The sequence below is a fragment of the Podarcis liolepis genome, assembly GCF_965112155.1.
Source record: "Podarcis liolepis genome assembly, chromosome: 8".
Taxonomy (NCBI): domain Eukaryota; kingdom Metazoa; phylum Chordata; class Lepidosauria; order Squamata; family Lacertidae; genus Podarcis; species Podarcis liolepis.
This window is the reverse complement of record NC_139560.1, coordinates 27,597,543-27,619,636: the sequence shown is the minus strand read 5'-3', so window position 1 is coordinate 27,619,636 and position 22,094 is coordinate 27,597,543. Positions and strand designations below refer to the sequence as shown.

The 22,094-nt window shown below is 44.0% G+C and overlaps 1 protein-coding gene across 5 annotated transcripts; it reads left to right on the top strand.

The window, feature by feature from the left end:
* Positions 1-74: 74 nt before the first annotated feature.
* LOC310713329 (Y+L amino acid transporter 2-like) lies at positions 75-20,795 on the top strand. 5 transcript variants are annotated; one of them, XM_083517334.1, is made up of 10 exons: positions 75-265; positions 5,434-5,958; positions 9,884-10,009; positions 10,440-10,584; positions 10,740-10,863; positions 13,138-13,241; positions 15,309-15,405; positions 16,717-16,866; positions 18,275-18,458; positions 19,245-20,795. In XM_083517334.1, the coding sequence occupies exons 2-10, from the start codon at positions 5,454-5,456 to the stop codon at positions 19,334-19,336; spliced, it is 1,527 nt and encodes a 508-aa protein (XP_083373460.1). In that variant the 5' UTR covers positions 75-265; positions 5,434-5,453; the 3' UTR covers positions 19,337-20,795. The 5 variants fall into 5 exon arrangements, with proteins under 5 accessions (XP_083373460.1, XP_083373457.1, XP_083373459.1 ...); XM_083517331.1 differs by lacking the exon at positions 75-265 and adding an exon at positions 2,888-3,129; XM_083517333.1 differs by lacking the exon at positions 75-265 and adding an exon at positions 3,457-3,681.
* Positions 20,796-22,094: the final 1,299 nt, after the last annotated feature.

Here is a 22,094-nt window from a genome sequence, read left to right as displayed (position 1 = left end):
TCAGTAAGCTCCTTCCAGCTGCTCTTTGACTTTAGGAACACAAATGCATTCCTTGACCCTGGCCCCTTTGTTTTGACTGCCTCATAGCTCTCTACACTCATTAACTTCCTAAGCTGCTGCTCACAAGACACTGGCCAGGGCTGTTTTTCTGTTCGGTTTCTTCGACTGCATTGCACTTTGCTTCATTCTGGGCCTTGGCTTCCATCACATCAGTTCCAAAGAGGAGCCTTTATCGTTTTGGAGGACAACAGGTCAGGAAACCTTGGTAAGTCTCTCTTTCTTTTGTGAGCATGTGTGTGTTTTAAAAAAATCATAGAGCATTAAAAAGAAAATTGTAGGATTTCTCTGGTGGAGCATCTGTTTTGCGGGCAGAAGGTCTCAGAGCTGGTCCTTGGAGTGTCCCCTGCCTGAAACCCTGGAGAGTCACTGTCATTCAGTGTAGACAATACTGAGCAAGGTAGACCATTGATCTGCAGCTTTCTGTGTTCCTGTGCTCAGATACCAGTGTTGAAATGTAACATGCACCTGGAAGTGTTCCAACAAAAGGCAGAGAAAAGTAAGCTTTCAGTACTGCAAAGGTTGCATGGGATTTTTGTCCTGGAGCAACAGACCATGAGGAAAAGTTGTGGCATTTGAAACTTCTTAGTTTAGAGAGAAGTAGAGTAAGAGGTGACATGATAGATGCTTATAAAATGATGTGCTGCATGGAGAAAGCAGATAGAGAATGTTTTCCCCTCCCTCTTTCATAACACAAGAGTTTGTGGGCATCCAACAAAGCTGAATATTGATGGATTCAGGAAAGATAAAATTAAGTACTAATTCACAAAGTGCATAACCAAACTGTAGAGCCCATTCGCACAAGAGGCAGCGATGGCCACCAACTTGGGTGGCTTTAAAAGAGGATTGGACAAATTCATGGAGAAGACTTTGCAATGGCTATGTTCTACCTCCACTGTTGGGGGCAGTGATGCTTCTGAATACCACTTGCTGGAAGCCACAACAGGAGAGAGTACTCTTGTGCCTCAATCCTGCTTGCTGGTTTCCCAGTGGCCTCTGGTTGGCCACTGTGAGAACAAGATGATGGAGCAGATGAGCCACTGGCGTGATCGACAGGCTCTTCTTGCATTCTTATGTCATCTATGTGGACCAACCAGGGATAGAGATCTTCTCCCAATGCCCCAGTTTTTTTCCTCCCATCTGCTTGTCTTCAGATGAGGACACGGTGAACATTGGGAAGGGGGTGCAGTGACCATTCCACCACTGTTCCACACCATATTTGAGGGTCTGCATGTTGCGGATCAAATTGACCCAAGAGAAGAGGGAGGTTCCACCAGCTTAATTTGGGCACATTGAGCGGGCTTCCCCATTTGTCACTTCTTGCTAAAAAAAATATTGTGCCCCTCTCTTGTGGAACCCCATGTTTTCAACCTGTAAAGAAGATTAGTCTGTGTGAAACTGACTTCCCCAAGGTTACTGAGCAAGCTTCATACTTGAGCAGGGATTTGAACCTAGATTCCCTACTGGGAACAACATTTTCAGCAATGCAGCCGCCAGCAACCTAGCAACCAATTTAACCCATCCTAGGACCAAGTCTTGTGTTCCCTTTTTTTTTTTTTTTTTGACGGGGATAAAAAGTACCCAAATTTATATCAATTCCCATGCAATTCCACTGGAACTGGAATGTTTTACCCCCATCACAACCTTACTCTATGATCTCTGACTTAGAAAGAAACTATCCAAGTACCTGTGCACATTTCAATGGCTGGATTTTCCTGCAATAAGAACTGAAGTGGAGGGGACAGAGATTTTGCCCATTGCCATTTCTATTTTTATTGCAAGGGAACATGGACACTTGAACCAGTGCACCATATTCACATTTGATGGGGCTGCTCATCTTGTAGCTGACTATAAACAATTACGGTAAGTGGGAAGCAGGCTTTAGTGTAATCCCCCTGGAGTCCATAGGAGTGCTCCAAGTCTGCTCTGGAACGGGCCAACTTCTGCCAGCCTTAACCAACCTGGTACAGCTAGGCTTAAATATATAAAATGTACACAGTAAAAGAAGCATATACCCTTTTGCTGAGCAAGTTGTTATGAGCATGTCGGGACATTCTCACACATGTTGTTCAGGCTTGGTGTGAGATGCTTTTCATTATTCATTATCTCTCAAGTGACTCGTTTTGACCCATTCTTTTTAGACCTCTCCTTTATTTTGCTTGAATCTTGTCCCTGTAGTCATGTAGTTCTTTCCTCCTGAATTTTCCTACAGCTGTGTCTGTGGTCACCCCCCCCCCAAAGACATCGCAATATATTTCAGGTTGTTTTGTTTTCCCTAGGCTGTGTGCTGTCCTTAGGAAGTTTCAGGATGTTCCTTTGTGATGGAATAGACACCTATAGATCAATAAAGCAGCTGGAAAGTATACTTGAATGTGAAAGTGGCTCTGAAAATGGATCATGATTCTGTTCACGGAACTGAATCTCATTGATTTAAATGGGGTTTTCCATATGATATATTTTGAATTAGTGTCACATTTCCATTGTAACCTGGTTTACTGTGCCACAAAATTAGCCAATTCCTGGCCTCTCCACCTAATTCTGCTGATTTGAGTCTGAAGTAAGGACACACAAACGCTTTTCTGCCTCCTGCCCACACATAGTCTTACTTGCACTTGCTCTGGAAATTGATGTTTACACCAGCACCCTCTGCAAAATACAATGAGTCACAGTACCATCAAAGGTGGTCATGAAAAAAGATTCTAAGAATGTAGAGGAGGGGAAACATAATCGACTTGGCAGTTTCCTTTGTCTTCAGCAAACATCAGTGAATTTCCTAGAAATTCTGGGGGGAAAGGACTTGGCTGTAGCCCTGGCAGTTGTTGTTCATTAGCGAACTTGAGCTGCTTGGGGGAAAGCAGTTTCCTTGATATGCTGCTGCTGCTGCTGCTGATTTTGGTTACCCTGCTGTGGGGATACAAATAGCAGCACACAGAGAAGGGGGTATTCATATTCATATCACTTACCCTTCCTGCCAGGCAGCTGCTTGCTTACTTTCAGCCTTAGCTCACTCTTGAGTTCCTGAAGTTACAGCCATCTTCTTGTTAAACAGGGCAGGACATCAGTGATCCATGGGTAAGCATTAACCGTCCTCTGATATTTATTTACCAGCTGTAGATCAGAACAATAGCCTCCTTTTGATATTGGAGATGGGGCGTTTGAAGGGTAGAGCATGTGTCGATTTAGAGTTTACTTCTAAAAATTGTAGACAAGCTGGAAAACCAGGTCTTTTTATTTTCCTATCGTGGATGGGGGTGTTCAGCTTTTTACACTGGATAATAAACGTAAGTCCAAACTGCAATGTGCTTTTTGGATGGGCGGCTTATGATATGTCTTTGGGAGGGGGTTATCTCTTTATGACACCAAGCCTTGTTTTGCACACTTGGCTTCTTCCCAGCTTGGCCTGTGTCCATACAAGAAACATTATTCTTCCCAGCTTGCTTTTGGACATGCTCAATAGCTGTGTTTTGAAGTTTGATACAAGCAAGCACAACTGGCTTTTCCGCAGGAGGGCTGACGCCATGCCTGGCTCACAACAGCTGTTTTTAACAAACATTTACCAATCAATTACTGTATTGCATCAATGATTAAGGGCATTGAAAACAAAACAAAAACCAGAAACCCAAGGTAAGTTAATCTAGAGTACTTTCTTCTTCTTTGGGTGCACAGTCATTGGCATGAATGAGGTGGAAAGAATCCCTAGTTGATGATTCAACTTCCCTTGATCTTAAAGTAAGGGATGTGCTATAAGTAGGAAAAGCAGCAGTTACCTCGGATGAACTAAAGCTTGGCACTGCCAATTTGTGGAAAGCACACAGCGTGTCTGGCAGACATTTGTGGCAGCAGAAAACTGCTCCCTGTTCAGTCCATGACAGTTCAGTTGAAATAACAAGTCTGATTCACATGAACAACCTTGGGGGCAACCATCTGGAAACAACCTGGGATCACCTCTGATTGTGTGAACAAGCCCTATGTAATATTGTGCTACGGGCTTTCTTTCAAAATTATATTTTGATGCAAGATAGAATAGTGATCAGTAACCAGATTGGTCAGTGAGCCATTCCTCTACAACACCCCTAAGTTTACAAGGCTATAAACAAACTCTGGGGGCAGGGATAGTCTTTTTCCTTGCTCCACATGGCTGTGTTAAATTATGACGTGGCTGATGGCAGCTGCACAACTTTCCAGTTAACATTCATACCAACTGGAGTAATGGAGGATTTTGCAGGAGAAAGGGGAGGGTGAGATAATAAGTGAACAAATCTAGCTGATATGGTTCTGCAATGGCTGAAATGTTATCCAGGCAGAGCCCACTGTTGCAGGCAACACCAAGAGGTGTTTGATTAGGGGTGAGCAACATAGCTGTCAACGTTTTCCTTCTTTAAGGGAAATTCCCTTATTCCAAATAGGATTCCTCGCAAGAAAAGGGAAAGGTTGACAGCTATGGTGAGCAACCTCGAGCACAGGGACTGTTTGCGGCCCTCTAGGCCTCCATACCTGGCCCTCAGAACTCTCCCCAGACCACACCCTTCACTGGTCTTGCTTCCTGTCTTGAGTGACTTTGCCTTACAGGAAATTTATCCTTGAGTTCCGATAATGCCTCTTGATCACATGGAGCAAGGACAGAGTGTTATGTGTGTAGAAACTAATTTATGGTACGAAAGTAATTTTTTCATTAGTTGATTTACCCACATTTGCCTGTGGCCCCAACCACCACAGGTATGTGGCCCTCAGAAGGCTGTTCAGGTAGGAATGTGGCCCTCTGCAAACAGTTTTCTCACCCCTGGATTTGATGAAGTCAACAGTAGTAGCTGGTGGCCAATGGGAGTGGTGGGGCAGAAGGCAGGGAGTTCAAACAGCACAAGGAACCATAGCCAATGAGAGGCAGAGCCAAATAGTTCTGGCTTTGCTCCCATTCCAGCTCTGTTTGACAAGGACAACACTGAGATGAAGGAGGAAGCTGAAAGGCAGTACGACTTCTGAACTGATGGTGAGTAAGAAGGCAAGGCATTTGGGGTCTGCTTGAGGGCAGACTGAGGTAGGTGGCGCACTGCCCCATTCGGCCAAGCACTCTTTAGATCAGGGTTGTCAGCCTTTTTCGACCAACAGCATTTCTGTATGCTAATTTCACTAATATTATATAAGTTTTCATGCAAACTTTCCCCAAATATATGCATTTTTTATGTGCATGATTTGAGTAGAGAACTGCATCGCAAAATTTGGATAGAACAGTTGTATTTTGGTTCGTGTTAAAATACGTCTCAAATCAAATTTCCCCTTACACCACTATGCAGTTAAAACAGCTACAATACGATTCCTGGTTCTCTATGTCCTGCCAGCTTTCCAGACAAAACATTCTCTTCTTCTCCTCACTTCCAGGTAATGATTAACTGAAGATCATGACAGGCTCCTGGACGACGTGTTGCAATAAAAAGAGCATACCCAAGAATGGATTGCATGAATTGGATTCAGTGGCAGAGAAGAAGAAGGAAAAAATGCAGATGAAGCAAGAGATCACCTTGCTTAATGGCATTTCTTTGATAGTAGGGAACATGATCGGCTCGGGGATTTTTGTGGCTCCCAAGGGTGTTTTGATGTACAGTGGCTCGTATGGACTCTCGCTCCTCCTCTGGGCCCTTGGTGGGATCTTTTCCTTGTTTGGAGCACTCTGTTATGCTGAACTGGGGACATCCATTATTAAATCAGGAGCAAGCTATGCCTACATTCTAGAAGCTTTCGGAGGTTTTATAGCCTTTATCAGACTATGGTCTTCCTTGCTCATTATTGAGCCAACAACTCAGGCCGTCATTGCCATCACTTTTGCGAATTATATTGTTCAGCCGATATTTCCCTTCTGTGAGCCACCCTATGGAGCAGTTAGGTTGATTGCAGCTGCCTGCATCTGTAAGTAAAATTCTAGTCCATCAATGCAACAATTTATTTTGATTACGCAAGTTCAGGCCATGAACTGACAGTTTCATGTGTCTTCTGAGGGAAGGTTGCATACTAAACGCCTAGGCTCCTGCCACTGAATCAGAAGAAAAAGTCTGGATTCCAATAGACTTGATAGGAAAATGGGATGTGTGTGTGTGTGTATGTTAAATATTAAAGCAGTTTAGTAGCCATCTGTTAATTACAGATTTAGTAGCCATCTGTTAATTACAGATTTTTGCCCAAGACCCTGGAGAGTCATACATTGTAGGCAGCATGGGTCAGAAAGCTCCTGGTTTTCCAGGGTTTTTCTAGTGCTTCTCAGATATTAGAGATAAACAACAACAGTATTCACCACCTTTTTCTGAGGAATGAACATCTGTTGTTAATAACAGAATGCTGGGATAGAGAAGTCAGGAATGGGGAGCCTATGACCCTCAAGATGTTAGTGGACCACAACTCCCATGATCCTTGACCCCACTGACCAGGCTAGCTGAGGCTGAGGACATCTGGAGCAAAACCATCTGTTTCCCCATCCCTGAGACAGACAGCAGTGTGATCCAGCAAGACATCATTTTGAGGTGATGGTGGGAGGATGATGTTCTTATACTGTGTTTGTAGTCTAACTGCTTACTCTGGGAACTGCAGCTTTGGGAGGAGAATAAAGATCTCCTAAAAAAAAAAAGCTCAGCACCCTAAACAAACTACAGCTCCCAGAATTCATTGGAAGAAGCCATGCTGCTTAAAATGGTATCACAGTTCTTTAAATGTGGCCCTAAGACATGCTAAGGCATACAGGTTGAACAGTTCCCATAGCATTAGCCCAAAAATGCTATTTGGGAAGGATATATTTTTTGTCATCGGATATGACAGTTCTGGAATCTGTTTTCTTTGTTCCTTTTATTCTTTTACCAGTTATGAAAAACTTGAAATTTTGTTCTTAAAAGCTTTTTAAGAGCCCCATCATCATCTGAGGCCAGAAATTCCCAGACATATCAGGAATACTGCTGTCTCTAGCAGTGTCCGGGCAGAAATCAGTAAAAAGCTCGACTTTTCTGTCTTTTTCATAGCAAACTGCAACTTCGTCTCTGAATGCTAGAGGGCACAAAAAGAATGTTCTCATCATGCTCTTATCTTGTTAGTGAAATAATTGGAATTGTAAAAATAACACTTGCCCCCACCTGAAAACAGTTTTGGGTTATTTGTTTTGCACTCATACTGACAGCACTGTTTGGTGTTTTAAGATTTTACTTGGATTGCCAGCCAAAAACTGACCATGCATCAATCTTAGCTTTCTGAAAAGTATACCTACAAAATTTATGGGTTTTCAGATGCCTGTGTGTCGTACCCTTAATTTATATTTTTAGGCATACTTTTTAAAAAAAATGTGAATAAACCCTTTGTTCATCTTCATAACAGTCTTTTAAGGTAGGTCATTTATTATGTCTATTTTAAAGATTGGGAACTGAGGCTGAGTGACTTGTCCAAAACCAAGTCAGTGTCACAAGTAGGACTTAAACCCAGCCAGCACAATCCTATGCATGTTTATTCCCAAAGAACTTCCACGGTGCTCACTGTGTGGCACAAGTTCTCCAAAACCAGCTCTATCACCTGGGGCTGTATTGGGTGTCTGTGCGTTGACATCTTGGCACAGGAGGGAAGCCAAGATGATCAAGGGTCTGGAAATGAAGCCCTATGAGGAACAGTTGAAGGAGCTGTGTATGTTTAGCCTGGAAAAGAGGAGGCTAAGAGGAGATTTGATGGCCATCTTCAAATATCTAACGGGCTGTCACATGGAAGATGGAGCAAGCTTGTTTTCTCCTTTTCCAGAGGGTAGGACCCAAACCAATGGATTCAAGTTACAAGAAAGGAGATTCCGACTAAACATCAGGAAAAACTTTCTGACAGTAAGAGCTGTTCAGCAGTGGAACAGAGATGGTGGACTTTCCTTCCTTGGAAGTTTTTAAGCAGAAGTTGGGTAGCCATACAGTGGTACCTCGCAAGACGAATGCCTCGCAAGACAAAAAACTCGCTAGAAGAAAGGTTTTTCCGTTTTCGATTTGCCTCGCAAGATGAATTTCACCTATGGGCTTGCTTCGCAAGACGAAAACGTCTCGCGACTTTGTTTCCTTTGTCTAAAAACAAAGACATGTTTTGTTTATAAAGTTAATTTATTTTCCCTTCAATTTTTGAACTGCTCTTTACAGTATGTGTGACTTTAAAGAGCAGTTAATAAACTGTTGTTGTACCAAATTTGGCTTTGTTTGGACTTTTTTTGACCATAGGAACGCATTAATTGATTTTCAATGCATTCCTATGGGATTTCGTGATTCGCAAGACGAAAAATTCGCTAGACGACAAAACTTGCGGAACGAATTAATTTCGTCTTGCGGGGCACCACTGTATGTCATGTATTATCTAGTTGAGATTCCTGCATTAGCAGGGGTTACACTAGATCAGTGTTTCCCAACCTTTTTTGGGCAACGGCACACCTGTTTAATGAAAAAAAATCTCGCGGCACACCACCATTACAGCCCCGTGACGTCAGTGCGCAGTGTCACACCGGGAGGGACGCACGAAAGTGAAAGTTTTCAATTTTTTTCCCTCCCCCTTGCCGGGGAACCTCCAAGCTTTGGGGGTGGGGGGGAGGAGGCAGCAAAGCGAGGCAGGAAGGAGAGCGCGGCTTTGCTGAGTGAGCTTTGGCAGGGGCAGGGAATGAGAGCCGCGAGGCGGGCGCTGCAGACGGAGGCGCTGCCCGCCGAGCTCACAGCTCACCCGTCGAAGCCGGCACGATCACCCGCCGCGGGGAGCCGGGGGCGGCGGTGTGGTTGCCGGGCAGCGGGGGGGTGGTGGTGGCGGTGGCTGCTTGCCGCCCTCCTGGGCGGAGGCGGGCACGGTGGGCACCGGCACGGCCAAGGGCCCCTGCTTGGTGCCTTCGGATGTGGGAGCTCGCTCGCTCGCCGCCCTGCGTGTGCTCGCCGAGCGGCAATAGGATGTAGCGAGCGGCGATGGGGCTAGCCGGAGAAGAGAGGGCGAGCCCCCTCCGCTCCAGCCCTAAAAAGGGCAAGCCACGCCCCCTCCAGCCAGCCAGGAGGCGTGGCCGGATGGGATTCCCCTGCTCTCGCGGGGGCTGAGATGGGATTCCCCGCTCACGTGGGGGCGGATGGGATTCCCCGCTCACGTGGGGAAGGGCGTGATGCCCGCAACCCCACCTCCTGGGGCAGGCCCAGTGGCGAGCGGATGCGCAGGCCCAGTAGCGAGCGGCGATGGGATGTGGGAGCTCGCTCGCTCGCCGCCCCGTGTGTGCTCGTCGCCGCCGCCCCGCCTCTCACCGCCCGCCTCGCCCGCCTCCACGGAACACAAGGCAAAGTTCCACGGCACACTAGTGTGCCGCGGAACACCGGTTGGGAAACACTGCACTAGATGACCCTCAGGGTCCCTTACAACGCTACAATTCTATGATTCTATTATTTTTCTTTTCTTTAATTTTTCTTTTCTCCCTATTCTTGTTGAGTCTGTTGAGGCATGCTTAGAAAATGCAACACTATAAAACAGATAATATGCAGATCCATTGTTTCCTTACTGAAAAACTGACTTCATTCCAATGTCTCTCCAATCCTGCCTTCCATCTGGGAGGCTACAGTGATTAATCGGTGGCTCTCCAAGTATTATTAACTCCTATCCGGCCCAGCATAGCTCATGGTCAGATCCTGATTCAAATTACTGTTTGTTTCAGGTCCCCACCCCCCATTTAAGTCCTTATCATAGCCAGTTGATCTTTTCTGCCGTTCCAAAAAAAGGGGGGGGTTATGTTAATTGAAAAATGTCCAAGTCATCAGTATTCTAATGAAGTACAGCTAACTGGGTTTATCTAATTTGTATCCTGTTCTCTTATTAGGCTCCCTGACTTTTATTAACTGTGTCAATGTGAAGTGGGGAACCAGAGTGCAAGACCTTTTCACATATGCCAAAGTCATGGCCCTTATTGTGGTAATAGCTGTGGGTCTTTATAAAATCACCCAAGGTAAGAACTTACTTTCTGTGTGTAAATATGATAGCAAAACTGAACAGCATATAGACTCTGGGCTAGCTCATACTTTAATTCTGGGCTATTATTATTATTACTATTACTATTACTATTACTATTACTATTACTATTACTATTACTATTACTATTACTATTACTATTATGTTCTTCGCACATGAACCAAGTATCCCAGGTATCAAGTGAGAAGTTGTTACGTGAAGCAGGAATATTCACAGACACACCCTATAGTCAATGCTGGCAGGTTTGTGGATGCCATGGCACATGGTAAAGGCGATATGATGCTACTTTCGTTCAGCATTTTCATGTAGGGAACATTCTGATTCTCCCCCTGTTTCCTATAAGCTACATATTGGTTGTGTGTAGGCATGTAGATGTAAATAACCGCAGGCTTCTGATGTTTCCACAGGAGAAACTGATAACCTCAAGGAGCCATTTGAAGGCTCCACAGCAGATGCAGGATTCATTGCACTTGCCCTTTACTCAGCTCTTTTCTCCTACTCTGGATGGGATACACTGAATTTCGTCACAGAAGAAATGAAAAACCCAGAAAGGTATAGATGCCTGTCTTGGGTCATACCATTCTTGCATTAGGTGCCGAAGTTTTATGCCTATTTCAAGCAGGTCATTGTTATTGTTTTTCTAATGTGCCTCCCCTTTGGTTTACCCTTCAGTTGGTTGCAAATAACTGTTTTGTTTCCTTTTGCAGGAACTTGCCGCTCTCCATTGCAATCTCAATGCCCATCGTGACTATCATTTACCTGCTGACGAATGTGGCCTACTATGTTGTACTGGACATGCCTGCCCTCTTAGGGAGTGATGCTGTGGCCGTGGTACGTTGCAAGTCATGAGTTCATAGAATCGTAGAGCGGGAAGGGATCTCAAAGGACATCTTGTTCAGCCCCTGCCAATACGGGAGATTCACTGCTATAACATCCTTGATAGGTGGCCATCCAGCCTCTGCTTTAAAACCTCTAACGAAAGAAAGTCCACCACAGGCTCACCATGGACTCAAGGCTCAAGAAGTTGTAGTTTACATCATCTGCAGGGTCCAGGTTGTGGAAGGCTGGTTCTTGTCTTCCACTGTGTCATGTAATTCTGCTCAATATTGATCCAGGGCAGATTCCAACGTATAGTTAGCAGAGTAAAAACATAAAAACACGTCGCAGGATTCCCAAAAAATAGACCAGAGGCAATTAATGTTCCATCCAGCAGAGCTTTGCTGCTACTGAAGGCAAATGAGCATAATGGTCACAAATCCAATACATTCAGGGTTGGCACTGTCCATAAGAAATCCAGTTGCATCAAACTTAACTTAAACTTTAAAAAGGTAAAGGACTCCTGACAGTTAAGTCCAGTCACAGATGATTCTGGGGTTGCGGCGCTCATCTCACTTTACTGGCCGAGGGAGCCGACGTTTGTCCGCAGACAGTTTTTCCGGGTCATGTGGCCAGCGTGACTAAGCCACTTCTGGTGAAACCAGAGCAGCGCACAGAAATGATGTTTACCTTCCCGCCGGAGCAGTACCTATTTATCTACTTGCACGCTGACATGCTTTTGAACTGCTAGGTTGGCAGGAGCAGGGACCGAGCAACAGGAGCTCACCCCGTCGCGGGGATTCGAACCGCAGAACTTCTGATCAGCAAGCCCAAGGCTCTGTGGTTTACACCACAGTGCCACCTGCGTTTCCCAACTTAAACTTACAATAACTTATTATAAGTCTAAACCTTAACACTAAGCATACTATGTACAGAACACCACACCAGAAGGAAAAGAGAAAGTGAATCCAAGACTCCTCCTTGCCTATTATTATAACTATGACAGAAAAAGATAACAGAACCAGTTTAAGCCACCTGTACTCAGCTTCTGTGAAGGAATAACCCAAACATCCGGAACCTTCTGCCTGTTTCTTTCACACACAGAAGCTTCCAGAACCCTCTTGAATTAATTAGAATGGGAAAGATCTCTACTCATCAGATCAATACTTTCTGTACTAAGAAATGCAAACTGACACACTGCCCACCAGTACCTGACAAAAATGTCAAATTCTACCCAAACTTCCTTCCTTCCTTCCTTCCTTCCTTCCTTCCTTCCTTCCTTTCTCTATCTATCATCTATCTATCATTCTCTCTCATGTGCACTCAAACTTCAACAGCCAGGAAAACATGTCTTATTAGCATAACTGACTCCATTAGTGCAAACTGGCAATTTTAGTTGAAAATTATAAGCACAAATTACATATCTTGAAAGCATGCATTGGCATATGCATTAAACTGTCATTCCAAGTGTACTAGGCTTTAGGAAAGCATCTCTTAACCAAATTAGATTACTGTACATTTTATGCCCAGTTCTTAAAACTATTATAGGATTTAAGGAGTCAATGGGGGCCAACTCAACAATATTTTTGTGTTCAGCCGTTGTCTGAAACCCATAACTGTTGATCCATCAGATCCAGTCTGTTACCTAATATCCTGGATTGTGTGGCCAGCTCATATCCAGTTCTTGAAATAGTGGGAGACTTCAAATGTTCAGGCAATTATACATGGAAAGTATGGTACATGAAGATTTGGTTGCAAGCAAGCCTAATATGCAAGGCTGTTGCAGAATAATAAATCTGGGCCCATACATCTGTACTTGTTGACTGAATGCACTTGTAGCCTGATTTTCCCTGTTGTCTGCTTCCAGAGGGGTGAAGAAGGAACCCTTCCTTGCATCTTATAAATATATTGCAGAGCATACTGCAGAATGTACAGTTTATGTAATAATCTCCTCTGCTCTCTTGTACACAATTTAGGAGTTCACAAAATCCCACAGTGGTGATTAAATTCCACCACTGGGTTGTGATCAATCTTTTAAATACATATTAGTTTCACTTTCTCATGTTGTTTAACCATCCACTCACTGGCAATTTAGCTGTGTGTGACAGAAAACTGAAATATTATTAGTGTGGCTTTTAAAAAGCTGTTCCAAGATTATGGTGGGGCACTGTTGTCAAAAATGAGCTCGCCCGACTTTGTGCTTGAGCTGTAAATTTCCATGACAGTTGGCTGGCATTGTGAAACTAGCTGAGTGAGCCTATTTTCTTTTCTTCTTTTTTTCTTTTGCAGACTTTTGGTAATGAGACTCTTAGCCATGCTAAGTGGATCATCCCTATTGCAGTGGCGATGTCTTGTTATGGAGGATTAAACTCATCAATTATTGCGGCTTCCAGGTAGGTGACATTCAGAAACTAGGACTGTGCAGATGGAGCCAGTACCATTCTGCCAGAAATGATTTTGCTGAATAGAGTATCATACTGCTACAACTTAGCGAAGCTTCTGTCACTTTTTCTCTTATAAGCTAAATGGATTGTGCTCCCGCCCCAAGAAAAATCCAGCAGTAAAACGGCTGTAAAATACAATTGAATGTCAGTTAACATAGTCAGCTCTTAAATCTGAAATTCTGCTGTGTAGAGCTAGTCAGTTTTAGGCATTTAATAACAAGGATTAATTGGGTTTAATTCAATTGCACAATAATTATAAGAGGATACATAGCAGTGTGTATTCTGTTTATCTTTTTGAATTTCCTATGTGATTTTTTTAAAAAGCTGTTCAGAACTCCAGATCCTCATTCCACTGAAAGCTGAAGAGCTTAGAATACTGTTCATTGCATATTTTTTTTAAAAAAATGCAAATTAATGGTAATTCTGCATACACTGGTAACTCAGCAGCATGGAAATGACATGAGACTGAAAAGGACCTCAAAAGCACACTGCCACCTGGTGGTCTACTTTAGGAATGCAGAAACCTTTTACAGTGGTACCTTGGGTTACATACGCTTCAGGTTACATACTCTTCAGGTTACAGACTCCACTAACCCAGAAATAGTGCTTCAGGTTAAGAACTTTGCTTCAGGATAAGAACAGAAATCGTGCTCCGGCGGTGCGGCAGCAGTGGGAGGCCCCATTAGCTAAAGTGGTGCTTCAGGTTAAGAACAGTTTCAGGTTAAGAACGGACCTCTGGAACGAATTAAGTACTTAACCCGAGGTACCACTGTATTGCCATGCCTAATTCCACTTAGGCCAAGCATACAGCACCAAGCAAATGTTCTCTCATAAGCCGTATAAACTCTTGCCTTTTCATCACTCTCTGTGACAAATAATTCAGGAGTTCTGCAAAGAGTTCTGCTGGCGTAACAAGCTGTGGGATGTGAGTCCCCCTTGTCACCTGGCAACAGGTATGGAGAACCTTTGGCCCTTTTCTGAACTACAATTCCCATCATCCCTGGCCACTGACCATGCTTGCTGCGGCTCACAGGAGTTGAAGTCCAGCATCATCTGGAGGCCCAAGGGTTCCTCACAGCTGCCTTGTAATACTGATACCAAGGCTGGTGCAAGGCATTTTGCCGCCTGAGGCAAAGGAAAAGATGGCCAGTTCCACCTGGAGACGGGCAACTGAATTTCCCTTTAACACTGCCAACAGAGCAACACCCTCTGGCGTATCTGAAGACAGCAGCTTAGCTGGGGAGGGGACACACACAGAGAACTCTACCATCCAACACCTTGCCACCAATTCCTGCCCTCTGCATTTTCTGCCTCCTACAGTCTAACAGCAGGGCCGGCCTGGACTGAGACACATGAACATATACCATTATGCCCATGTTACACTGGTGCAATGAGATCCTACACTGATTTTTAGGGCGCATTTAGCCATTCCTTGCTGATAACAGTGACTATGGGCTGATTCAGAAGTTGTGAGTCTGGTGCAGTTATCATTTCCCCATGACCGGGTCCAGTAACAGGAATTACATGGAACGGATGACATGGGATCTCTCACCTTAGCACAGCAATTGTGGAGTAACCACTTTCCAACAGAGGAAAGTGTCTGGCACCAGAGGTGGTTTTAGGGTGGCACAGCCGGTGAGGTGGCACTGGGTGCCCAGGGCTGCAGGGGATGCCACAACAATGTTATAGACTGGAGGATGAGAGGTGGGGGAACAGATTTTAGAGTTGCATGGGGCGCTGCTTAAATTTGAGTGCCCAAAGTCTGCCACTGCTGGCACCTTCATCACACAGCTTTTGGCAAATGCTGAAGACACGCCTCTTTATTGTATGTATGTATGTATGTATGTATGTATGTATATTTTTAGGACCCGCCTGAGTTCTGTAAATTTTATTTTGAACTGTTCCTAATATTGTGTAATGTTGTTTTTTAGTATTTCGTTAGAGAGCCATGTCACATGTCACCTTAGAATATAATAGGACTGTGCACTGATAAGACTTTTTAAAACCTTGCGGCAGGCTTTTCTACGTTGGAGCCAGAGAAGGACAACTCCCAGATAGCCTGAGCTTGATTCATATAAAATGTTTCACACCTGTTCCTGCCCTCGTTTTTAATGTAAGTGATTACAAAGTGTAAGAAAGAAAAGCTCATTTTCATTTACAGTGGTACCTCAGTTTTTGGACATCTCCGTTGCCGAACATTTCGATTTTTGAACGCGCCTCAGAAGTCAAATGGCTTCCATTGCATGTTTCTCAATTTTCTCAATGAAATTTGCATACCACCCTTTGTACCTTGGTTTTTGAACATTTTGGAAGTCGAATGGGCTTCTGGAGTGGATTACGTTTGAAAACCGAGGTACCACTGTATATTTGTTTCGTTCTGAAATCTACATTTCAGAGAGCCAGTGTGGTGTAGGGGTTAAGAGCGGTAGACTCATAATCTGGTGAACCGGGTTCGCGTCTCCGCTCCTACACCTGCAGCTGCTGGGTGACCTTGGGCCAGTCACACTTCTCTGAAGTCTCTCAGCCCCACTCACCTCACAGAGTGTTTGTTGTGGGGGAGGAAGGGAAAGGAGAATGTTAGCCGCTTTGAGACTCCTGAAGGGGAGTGATAAAGCGGGATATCAAATCCAAACTCTTCTTCTTCTACATTCAGTGCATTCTCAATCCTACCGGTACTGCATGAACTCAGCCAAGCAAACTCACTCTGTTCTTACCAGGCCAGTTCCTTGTTGTCATCCTCACAACTAAGAACACACTCATGGTAATAGCTAAGTACAGTGACTTTTGGATATTCCCATCCCTATTATACAATTCCGAAGGGGATCACATCATCGGTCGTATATGCAGATCCTGATCACTCTGCGTGCAGTCTTGATTGCTGGATGCAAGCATCTGGCCAAGGGATCTGTTTATGCAGTGATCAGATGTGCAGGAGGACTCTGATCTGCTTTCTTGTTGGATCAGGGCACCTGTGACCATATCCAGTGCTCTTTTTCTAAAAAAAATGTTTAGGGGTACTCTCATTTTGACTCAAGAAAATCACCATTTTATAGTTCAAATCGGGAAAAATACAGTAAATGGACAAAAGTACAAAGATTCACAAAATGTTTAGTGGTATGCGTCCCCCTATGTCCCCCCCCCAGAAAAAAGCACTGCCAACATCACAAAATATCATGCAACCATAGAAAAAGAAAACAAACTGTCAAATGATTAAAAAAAAATCAAGGACAAACCCTTGGAAGAAATTAAAAAAACTGCATGTGCTTTTGCAGAAGATTCCCAAAATCTCAAAAAGGTTGCAAAATGTTTTTGTCAGGCTTTAAGCAAAGAACATTGTGTGTAGTGTGTTATCAAGTCTGTGTTTAGAATGTGGTGTTTAGGAAATTATATATCTCTCTCTTTTCTTTTTGTTATCTCTTTGTAGGGTTTAATGACTTTGATTTATCTCCTTGTGGAAGATGTCTTTCTGCTGATTAATTACTATTGCTTCAGCTATTGGTTCTTTGTTGGGTTATCCATTGCAGGGTTAATATACTTAAGATATACCCAGCCAGACAGGCCAAGACCCATTAAAGTAAGTAAATAGCAGAGCAGAAGCTTCAAAATGTGCGCATAGGTGTGAGTGCGTTGCAGCTTTGCTATCAAGAACGTGTAGAGTCACATTTTCTCCTGCTTAAAACCCCTTTAAATTGTGGTGCAAACTAAATTGGTCCTTGATACCCATCTTCTCCTGATAGCATTGAGGTGAGAGAAAAATTTCCTGGTCAGACCATGACCTAGAATTAGTCTGAGCATCAAGTACAGTTATTTATCTTTTGGAAGCTGCTCTGAAAATAGTGCTGCCAGCATCTCATGGAGGAAAAGGCTATCGATGGCTTCTAGGCATGATGGCTACAGTCTACCTCCACTATCAGAGGCAAAAGTGCTTCTGAATACCAGTAACTAGAAATGGTAGGAGGGGAGAATGCTCTTTCGCTCTTCTGCTTGCAGGATTCCCTCTGGCATCTGGTTGGCTATTGTGAAAACAGGATGCTGGGCAAGAATGACCATTGGCCTCACCCACAGGCTCTTCTTATGTTCAGCAGTGACACAGTTGTGATCAGGCATGCTATGGAGATTCCATTTTTAGTTATCATTGCTACTCTCCTGAGTTATCCTGCCTGAGTATTCATACCCCAGGACAGCCTTCCTCAACCTGGTTCCCTATGTACTGGGGGAAGCTGAGGGAAGCCATAGTCCCAAACATCAGGCTGAGGAAGGTCGCTCTAGACAGCTGTATCCTTAACTCAACAGTATTTCATGTGTATACTTAGTGTCAGGAGTTCAGCCTACACTCGAGTAGGACTTTGGCAGAGACACATGCATGACTGGCATGCTCCCTCCCTCCTGGTCAATCATTCAGGAGCTTCATAAGCTTTCTTCAGCCCAAACATCACAGCGACCGATGTCAACCGACACTGGCACACTTAGGGATCCGCAGAGTTTGCGCATTTCACTTGACAGAACTCAGCATTTTGGCTAATCTACTTTACATATAAACACACAGAGAGCACTGCAACATGGCTCCCTCTCTAGCATCAGACAGCAAAGAGAAAAAGAACAATGGACAATAGCTCCACTTCACGGAACACAGTAGCACAAACATCCTGTCTCCGTCACTTCCCACTCTGTGGAGTCAAAGCATATACTGTCATGTGAAAGACAACAATCCTATGACTGCAATCATAGAGCAGGAATTCTAACACCTAGTATATTGCAATGTTACCAGCTATAGAAATGCTTACCTAAAACGGCGGGGTTGTTGTCAGTTGCTGGGAATCACTGGCGGAGAGAGTGCTGTTGCAGTCATCCAGCTTGTAGGATTACAGGCAACTGTGAGAACAGGATGATGAACCAGATGATGTTATTATATGATGTGGTATCATGCTGCAATTTCCCCACAGCCTTTCCTATAACTTGCATTCCTCTTTTTGTACCTGCAGCTCAGCCTCTTCTTCCCCATTGTGTATTGCCTGTGCACCCTTTTCCTAGTCATAGTCCCACTCTTCAGCGACACAATCAATTCCATTATTGGAATTGGTATAGCACTCTCTGGAATTCCCGCTTACCTTTTGGGAGTCTATTTACCCGTAGAAAAGAGACCTTGGTACCTGCGAAGGCTTTCAGGTAAGAAATGTTTATTGTAACAGTGGTGCCTCACAAGACGAAAAGAATCCGTTCTGTGATTCTCTTCGTCTAGCGGTTTTTTCGTCTTGCAAAGCAAGCCCATTAACGGATTAGCGGATTAGCACTATTAGCGCTATTAGCATCTTTTAGCGGCTTATCTGATGATCGGATCAGCTGATAAGTGGCTTAGCGGCTTAGAAAAGGGGGGGGAGCAGCAGGAACTCGCAAGACATTGTCGTCTTGCGAAGCAAGCCCATAGGAAATTCGTTTTGCGAAGCACCTCCAAAACGGAAAACTCTTTCGTCTAGCGAGTTTTCCATCTTGCGAGGCATTCGTCTTGCGGGGCACCACTGTATTTAAAATGGGGGGTTTTTGTTATGTAATTGGAAGTACTCCGATGCATGCTGGACTGCTATTTAGGCAGCAATACATTATGGCTTTTAGTGGATTTTAAAGTATTTATGTCAACTGTTATCTAATAGTCATATCACTCATTATCCCAGGGGTAGCAGACCTGGTTTTCTCCTGATGTATTTGGACTGCAGTTCCCATATGACCCAGCCAACATGGCCAATGGTCAAGAACGATGGGAGTTGTAGTTCAACAGTATCTGGAGGGCACTACATTGGCTATCCCTACAATATCGTAGCTCCCTTTGCAATGGCCAGATTGTCCTAATGACGGAAAAGACTGCCATGCTCACTAGGTTTTTGATATTAGGCAGAAACACCCTATATCAGTGAAGTTCTTAATTTCATAATTTCATATCATTGTTTTATCTTGTAGCTACAGCCACTAAGTATGCCCAGATGCTGTTTTGTTGCTGCCTGACTGACCTGGATATTGAAACGGAGACATCGGAAACCAAAGACAAGTAGAACAAATTGGACTGTTTTCTCCATCTGAAGACTCCGGCGTCACTGGGACATGTTCCCTTTGTCTTCCTGTGCCATGCCAAGCCATGCACAACTGTATTGTGCATCATTTTGATGTTCCTTAATCTGTGCTGCACTCTTAGTCTTTCCTTTGTCTGAGGATGTCTCCATGCTGATTCAATAGCTGGTAATTATACACTATTTGAAAAATAGAAGGTACATTATATAGGAACAAGCAATAAGTGCTAGGATTTCTTTAAGGAGCTCATTATAGATGTCTTCAGGTTGCCAATTGAAAGTAGAGGTCTGGGAAGGAAAACGTAAAATGATGTGAAGAGGAGGAACTAAAAATAAATGCATTTCCAACCTCAACCTTTTCCCCAAAAGGGCATAGGAAAAAGCGTCCATGTATTAAATTTTTAGTTCTAAGGTGCTGCAGGGCTGCAAACCTATGCCCGGGAGCCCAACTGAACTCAATGGGACTTCTGAACAGAGCTGCTCAGGATTTTGACTTTTATACAGAGAACGTGCAAATTCATTTCATTCAGCGCTGGTTAAATCAAAGTAGTAACACTGCAGTCTGAATCTGTGGGGAACTGCATTGTGGCAATGGACTATCAAAATTGGTGGAAGGCTATCAGTGATACAGCAAGGAGTTGCCCTGTGCTCTTGAACTGATCTTTGTACACCTGATCTTCAGATTCAGCACCAGTGCAGCACCTGCCATTGGCTGTGTTGCACCCAGTACATTGCCTTACTGCAGCAGTAGCCAATGTGGTGGCCCCCATCAAGTCCCATCAGCCCCACATCCCTTATGGTCCATGGTCAGGGCTCTCGTCAGGCAACGACTGGAGGCCACCACGCTGGTGACTTCTGCCTTAACCCCTTGCAGGACACCATTGTGCTACAAAGGAAGGCATGTTCAGCGACGATCCAGGCAGTGTCTTCAGCAGAATGGAAAGCATTGTTGGAGAAGCACAGGTGTTCTGTTATGGATACAATTCTGTACTCAGGATTTATAATCCTCCTTGACATTTTTTTTTATTCCGAGTGTGGCTGAGCTGAGCTTGATGTCTTTATCCCACATGCCATGCTTAGAATTCTTCTTTTGCTACATGTCTCTATACTACCACAGCTAAAGGAGCAAATTGTGCTGCCAGTGATAATTATCTGTGCCGAACAACTACCACTTTTTCCTTCTGAATATGCAATTGACTGAATAGAATGAACACAAAGCATAAACTGATCAACTCCCCCCCTTCCAACCAAAGCATTTTATATTACAAGCAATGCATGTGGTATTTGCAGCAGAGGGTGACTGCCTGTTAAATATGCTTCTGTTTTGAATAAACTTGGGTTAAAAAATGATGTGAATGTTGTCTAGAGATGTCAGAAATAGTTGTGCCAAAGCACGTGCGATCTTTATGTTGTATCTTTTTTTCCCTTAAAGAATCAAAATTTGTAAGTAAAAGTAATTTATTTCCCCATCCCACCAAAAACACAACCACCCCAACTCACTTCAAAATTATAACTATCTTGATGAATGTTCCTCGAATATCTGCATGTTCAGAGAATATTTGCTATTTGACATCAATATTACATCCAGTCGTATTTGATATGTATGTAATCCTAGCTCGTCCGCTAACCCTGCTTCACAAGGGTACTTTGGTACCTGTGGTTCATGGATCAGGTTAGATCATAGAGAATTTCAGTGCCTCGGGTTCATAATGAATGGTGCAATCCTTCCAAGCCAATTGCTTCTGTGTCTCCCAACCAGAGGCTAAAATAACTCAGTAGAGTATGGAGTCCCACAGCAGCTAAACCAGTCCCAGCAGGAACCTACTTAAAACAATCACTACTAGATATAGTGTCAGTCTTCGTGGGAACAATATAGACTGGACTCCAGATTGGCCCTCATCTAATAGCATATTTGACTGACTTCTTAAGAAAGCTCACTGCTCCCCCCCCCAAAAAAAATATCCCCCCTTCAGCTGCTTCAGCCCCCACCCCCCATTATTCTTGTACTGTCTGAATGCCCTGAAGCTACTTAACTCCACTTTTTCCTCTGGCAGAGGATGAGGGAGAGAAAGGTTGACACAGCATCATTTGTTTTTTGTCCTCAGGTTTTAAAGAACAAATAGGCCCTGCTTATGTGGCCAGGGGATATGTGAAATCTAGATAAAATTAGCACTGTTGTTCTTTACCTAGTGCCAAACATTTTACAATGGGGGAAGGTGTTAAAACAAATAACCGCTGCTGAAAAGTTTACTTTAGTTGTTCTCAGAGTAACACCAGGGTGTGGGAATAGGGAACTTTGAGTCATTCTTAGAGAAAGCGTTCTCTCAGAATGTTGGCAAGCATGGAGAACATTTCATTTCCTTTGTAATAGAAGTTAAGTTGACTTTTGGGAAAAGATGAAAGGCAAATGTTGGCAGGGTAATAACTGACAGTGGCAGCCAAGACAGTGGCAGAATCAGATGCAGAGCGGCACAAGTTCGGATTAGTGACACTGTGGAGTAGAACTGGGAGCTCATTTTGTTGAAAAAAAGAGGGTTCAGAAATGGCTTGCATCCAATGGTGACTGACTGGTAAACAATTGTATATGCAGGTGGCGCTGTGGGTTAAACCACAGAGCCTAGGACTTGCCGATCAGAAGGTCGGTGGTTCAAATCCCCGCGACGGGGTGAGCTCCTGTTGCTCGGTCCCAGCTCCTGCCAACCTAGCAGTTCGACAGCACGTCAAAGTGCAAGTAGATAAATAG

Bases quoted from the DNA above. Each gene is read 5' to 3' on its own strand.
- LOC310713329 (XM_083517334.1), top strand. From the start codon at position 5,454: ATGACAGGCTCCTGGACGACGTGTTGCAATAAAAAGAGCATACCCAAG. The intron at 10,585-10,739 runs GTATAGATGCCT...TTCCTTTTGCAG, and splicing joins GAAATGAAAAACCCAGAAAG to GAACTTGCCGCTCTCCATTG. The intron at 18,459-19,244 runs GTAAGAAATGTT...TTTATCTTGTAG, and splicing joins GTACCTGCGAAGGCTTTCAG to CTACAGCCACTAAGTATGCC.